At 41.3% G+C, this 6,141-nt stretch overlaps 1 protein-coding gene across 1 annotated transcript; it reads right to left on the bottom strand.

Annotated features, from left to right (window-relative positions):
* Nucleotides 1–3,496: 3,496 nt before the first annotated feature.
* FAHD1 (fumarylacetoacetate hydrolase domain containing 1) lies at nucleotides 3,497–6,103 on the bottom strand. The gene is made up of 2 exons (XM_028707123.2): nucleotides 5,985–6,103; nucleotides 3,497–4,862 (listed from the first exon to the last, which is right to left on the bottom strand). Exon 2 carries the CDS (start codon nucleotides 4,757–4,759, stop codon nucleotides 4,088–4,090), a length of 672 nt encoding a protein of 223 aa, XP_028562956.2. The 5' UTR covers nucleotides 4,760–4,862; nucleotides 5,985–6,103; the 3' UTR covers nucleotides 3,497–4,087.
* Between the last annotated feature and the right edge of the window lie 38 nt (nucleotides 6,104–6,141).

Genomic DNA, 6,141 nt, shown 5'->3' with positions numbered 1-6,141 from the left:
CATCTTGGGGGGGGGGGGGGGCTTGCATTCTCATTGCAAAGATGCTAGAAAGTGTGCTTTATCATTCATGTTTTAAAACTGTGTACTATCATTTAAGGAAGTTTACCTTAGTCCATCCTTCACCAAATTGGTGTCCAGCTCCTATCAGTTGAAACTGATGAGAGATCTAGTCCAAAACATGGTGGGTTTATAAGGCTGGCAAAGGCAGCCTTAGTCTGACTTAAGAGACCTAGGTATACTTTCTACATTCCCTTTAAAACAAAGTTTTCATTCCATGTATAACATATTTGAGGAAAAATATACTTATGAAATTGAATTTTTTTCTGCAAGCCCATTTCTTTAAATTTTATATTATATGAAAAGCAGGAACTGTGTTCTGTGGGATTTCAGACAAAATAGATTTAAGTACATTGAACACTATAAATGCCAAGTTTTTTTATTTCAGACAACAGCCACATGATACAGTGTGTCTGAAATTTATTGAGGCAAGTAGATAGAAGTTTTGTTTTATTTACACCTTAGTATACAGTTGCATCAGACTTCATTACAAAATAAATTCTAAATTTCACCATATTTCCATTTTGTATGTGTATATTTTAATATAATTTCCCCTGTTGAACTCTATATAAGCAGTCTAGTCTGGTAGAAAAGAATAATTCTTACATTCTTTGACTGTGCTCTTCAGAAAGGCCACACTTAGTTTATAAGAAGGCCACACAGGAAATTGAAGGTGCCATTATAATAACTACTCAGGAAATTGAAGGTGCCATTCAGAACATGCAGCTAGGCAAATCTCCAGGCCCGGACGGGCTTACCTCCAAATACTACAAGACTTTGAAGGATTATTTGATACAACCTTTGTTGGAGGTATGCAACCAGATTTTGGACGGGAAGAGGGCACCAGAAACGTGGAAAGAAGCCTTCATCACATTGATACCTAAGATAGAATCTGAAAAGACTCTGCTCAAGAACTACCGCCCCATCTCACTCCTGAATGTGGATTACAAAATATTTGCAGACATTTTGGCAAGTAGGCTTAAAAAAGTCTTAAATGAAGTAATTCACAAAGACCAAGCAGGCTTTCTCCCTGGTAGACATTTATATGAGAATACCAGAAACATCATTGATATTTTGGAACTTTTACAAACTAACATGAACACAAGGGCGGTGTTAATTTTTATTGATGCGGAGAAAGCATTTGACAATATATCTTGGAGGTTCATGAAGAAAAACTTGGAAGGGATGGGAGTGGGGCGGGGGTTTGAAAATGGGTTACGAGCAATTTATTCAGAGCAAAAGGCTAAATTAATAGTGAACAATGTGGTGACGGAGGAGTTTAAAATTGAAAAAGGGACACGACAAGGGTGCCCTCTATCCCCTCTTTTATTCATTTCAGTCCTGGAGGTGCTATTGAATATGATAAGGAAGGACCGGTTGGTACAAGGGATAGAGGTCGGAGTGAAACAATACAAATTGAAAGCTTTTGCAGATGATCTAGTTTTGACACTGCAGGAGCCAGAATCCAGTACAAAAAGAGCTCTTGAACTTATATCTGAGTTTGGTCGGGTGGCGGGATTTAAGTTGAACAAGCAAAAAACCAAGGTTTTGACCAAGAATTTGACACTTACAGAAACAGAGGGGTTTCAGAGAGAAACAGAACTGAATGTGGTAAAAAAAGTGAAATACCTAGGGATCTATTTGTCTTCCAAAAATTTGAATTTATTTAAGGACAACTATGAAAAATGTTGGTCGGAAGTTAAGAAGGATTTAGAAATTTGGTCAAGATTGAAACTTTCCTTGTTGGGAAGGATTGCAGCAATAAAAATGAATGTGTTGCCGAAAATGTTATTTTTGTTTCAAACCCTACAGATCGTGGACAGAGTGGAATGTTTTGGAAAATGGCAGAAGGATATATCTAGGTTTGTCTGGCAGGGCAAAAAGCCCCGAATAAAGTATAAAATATTAACAGACTCAAAAGAAAGAGGGGGGTTTGCCCTGCCGGACATGAGGTTGTATTATGAAGCTGCAGCCTTCTGCTGGCTGAAAGATTGGTTTTTGCTAGAAAACACTGATGTCCTAGATCTGGAAGGTTTTGATAATGCTTTTGGTTGGCACGCATACCTATGGTATGACAAGGTTAAAGTTCACAAATTGTTTAAAAGCCATATTGTCAGAAAAGCAATTTTTGCAGTCTGGACGAAATACAAAGACTTATTAGAGAGTAAAACACCGAGGTGGCTGTCACCGGTGGAGGCCAAGGCTCAAAAAAGACCCAATATGGAGGCCTATTGGCCGAAATATTGGGAATTAATTGAAAAAATTGGAGATAGTTGGAAGTTGCAGAGCCAGGATAAACTAAAAAACAAGGTGCGAGATTGGTTACATTATGCTCAAATGCAAGAGGTTTTTAAAATGGATAAAAAAGTTGGTTTCCAGGAGGAGAAATCGAAACTAGAGACAGAATTGTTAGAACCAAAGACCAAGATTATGTGGAACACACAGGACGAGTTGGTTAAATCTGCTATGATAAAATGGGCACAGGATGTTGGACATAATATTATGTTTGAAGACTGGGAGAGGTTATGGAACACCGGAATGAAATTCACGGCATGCAGTGCCTTGAAGGAAAACATTATGAAAATGATATACCGGTGGTACATGACCCCAGTCAAGTTAGCTAAGATACATCACCTGTCTGACAATAAATGTTGGAAGTGTAAGGAAACAGAGGGGACTTTCTTTCATCTCTGGTGGACCTGCCCAAAAGTGAAGACCTTCTGGGAAATGATTTATAATGAATTGAAAAAGGTATTTAGGTATACCTTTCCCAAGAAACCAGAGGCCTTCCTGCTGGGCATGGTGGACCAGAAATTGCCAAAGAAAGACAGAACCTTGTTTATGTACGCTAGCACAGCAGCAAGAATACTCATTGCTAAGAGCTGGAAGACACAAGATTTGCCCACGCTGGAGGAATGGCAGAAGCAGTTGATGGACTACATGGAGATAGCTGAACTGACCGGCAGAATCCGAGATCTGGATAAAGAAACAATTGAGGAGGACTGGAAAAAATTTAAAGACTATTTGCAAAAATACTACAAGCTGTATGAATCTTAAGATAGTGCATGATTAGGAAAAGTTATGCTTTTGCAAACATGATTAAGTAAATTGTAAAATAAGTGATAAAAGAGAAAAGGAGACAATTTGAATCGAACATGTTATGTTTATTTTAAAGGCATGGAAACTGAGATACAATATATCGAATTTGGGTACATAACATTTGAAAGTTACAATAAGGCATGAAATAAGGTAACAAAATGCTGACATTGTTAATTTAAATAACGCAGAATCGGAAGGGGTGGGGAAGTCCAAGTTGTTTTTGTTTGTTTTTGTTGTTAAAAAAAAGGGAAAATTTGTTTCTTGCAATTATGTTATTTGTTTGTAACCTATAAAATTATGGAAAGAAACGCAATAAAAAATTTATAAAAAAAAAATATAAGAAGGGCACACAATCGTTTATGATGACAAGTATAAGCCATAGTGAGTATAAGCTTGCACGTTCCCCCCTCTTCCTATGGCACGTCCATCAATAATTTGGAAGCTTTCACTTTCAAACCATAGTTTAGTGTGTTGTCTTAACCACATGTTAATGTTAACTATTTGTTTAAAAAAAACCAGCTTCATAACCTATGGTCTAGAGTTTGCTTTGTTCAACAAACCATAGTTAAGATTAACCAGTTTTGGGGGATCTGGGTGACAGCAAGCTGCAGTTAATCTAAACTGAAAGTGAACTACTTGCTGCTGCGTCAGACCCAAAGAGGAGAGCAAAGAGTGTACAAGCCTGAGGCTTAGTGTGATGCCTGAACACTGTGAATATATTAAATGCCCAACAAGATGGGCTTCCAGCCCTTCTCTCACTCTGTCAATGTGGAAGAAGCTAGAACCTGAATGAGGGGAAAGCCAATTTTACTTGGTTGCTATATAAGAATCTAAACTCCCAGTCTATCCTGTCCCACAGGAAAGGAATGGTTTAGTGTTCCTGTGCTCTACAGTTTGAATCTGTTCTTAAGGTAAAAGGAAACATCCCCTATCAAGGCCGGCATTTCTGCCGAACTACTTGAAACCGCATGCTCAGCACCCCCTGGATCCCAGCTTCTATTTCATCATTCTCTTGCAAAGCAGAAACCCCTTTTGGGGTTCCTGTTAGGATGACATCGCCTTCTTCCAGCGTGACAATTCCACTGATGTAGCTGATGATGTAGGGGATAGAGAAGATCATGTCTGATGTATCTCCTTCTTGCCGCATCTCCCCATTTACCTTTAGCCAGATCTTCAACTGGTGTGGATCTGGGACTTTCTCTTTGGGCACAAAGTCACTGACTGGACAGGAGGTATTGAACCCTTTGGCCATTGTCCAAGGAAGCCCTTTCTTCTTGCATTCTTCTTGGGTGTCCCTGGCTGTCATGTCCAAGCAGAGGGCATAGCCTGCCACATGGTCCATTGCTGTTTTCTGTGAAACTGCCTTGGCTCTCTTCCCGATCACCACCCCAAGTTCCACTTCATGGTGCAGCTTATTACAGTAGTAGGGCTGGATAATGGGAGAGCCTTCCCTGACATAGGCAGATGATGGCTTGAGAAAGAAGAGCGGCTCAGTTGGGAGGGTGTTCTTCAGCTCTTTGGCATGCTCTGAATAATTCCTCCCCACACAGATTATGTTCTTGCCCCACTCCCAGAACCTGGCCAAAGGCTTTGAAGAAGTCATTTCCTCCTCTCAACAATTATACAATGAGCTCTGAGTAGGGCAGCTAGACCTTTGCTGCAACAGACGCAATTTCTTCACTTCAATCTGGCTGCTTGCTTCTCAGCTTGGGGAGAAAAATAAAACAAAGATCTGTGGGTAAAACTCATACATTTCCTTCCCATTCAGCTTCTTTTGCTACCAGAAATTCTCAATACAGCTGTCAAGCCCATTCTTTGTACTTTCACAATGCATTAGCCTCATTCACACATAATACTAAGCCAAGCTATAGTTTAGCATGAACTAGCAAGGATGCAGTCCACAGTGAGAAAATCCTGGCCACTTAGCTACTATCCCAACATACTACCTAAGACATGGTGTGGCTTAGCATGACATCCGAACCCAGGCTTGTGTCGTTTCCCTCAAACAATCCATGAGCAGTTGGGAAAAAACACATTGGTTTGCTTGAAGCGAGACAAATCATCATCCCAGGTTCAAACGTTACACAAAGCCATGGCACAAAAGGAACAGGAGGAGCAAGGCAGGCACGACTTTCTCACTGCACCAGCACACTTGCTCATTCACACCATAGCTTAGCAAACCAGACTGTAATAATCACTGTAATCCTGTAAGTGCAGGAACATGGGTGAAAGCTTGGGACTCCCTGTTTTATGACTGTCCAGCTCAGATTCCTGTCACCTGGCATCAGTTTGTCAGTCACAGATCCTAAACAAGGCAAGTAGTCAGAACTAGAACATCTCCAAATATAACAGCATGAGCGTAGCCATTATTTTTGGGGGGGGGCAGGCCTTTGGGGGGGGCAGGACCACAGTTTGCTATGTATTTTTATTGGTTTTTATTTTGGGGGGGGCAGCTGCCCCTCCCTGTCCCCACTTCACTACACCCATGTATACTAAGTCACAATAAGAAAAGAAAAAATTCTGTCCCTCAGTCCCCCTGCCCACACAGTTGGCTAAGATTCTGTGCACTCTGCCCCTTCTCAAATGCACTTTCTAATTATTTTAAATGTGCCAGGCTGACTCCAGGCCCTGAAATATTCTGGCTGTTTGGGCAAGCCTTGTATCATCTCCTAAGAGATCTACTTCCCTAAACAGGGGCACTCTGCGTTTCTGTTGTTATACCCTAGCAAGGCCTAGCTCAACCGTTTACCCTTTGCCGCCTCCGCCGTCAGATACTTCTGCAAGGGCGGTCTCATTTTCTGAGAGGCGCCCGCTGCAATCCTGCTTACCTTTCACAGTCACACATCCCTAAAGGAAAAGAGCCGCCACTCTACTGCTCCCGTCTCGCCTTTTTTGCAAGGACGTCAGCCTCTCCTCCAAATGTATAAACGCCCCGCCCGGCTCAGAGTCCGGGGAAGCGATTGGCTGGCTGAGGCGGGTCAGGGG

The sequence above is a fragment of the Podarcis muralis genome, chromosome 14 (assembly GCF_964188315.1).
Source record: "Podarcis muralis chromosome 14, rPodMur119.hap1.1, whole genome shotgun sequence".
NCBI classification, from domain to species: domain Eukaryota; kingdom Metazoa; phylum Chordata; class Lepidosauria; order Squamata; family Lacertidae; genus Podarcis; species Podarcis muralis.
The sequence above is the reverse complement of the archived record's forward strand: the minus strand, read 5'-3'. Positions and strand labels throughout refer to the sequence as shown.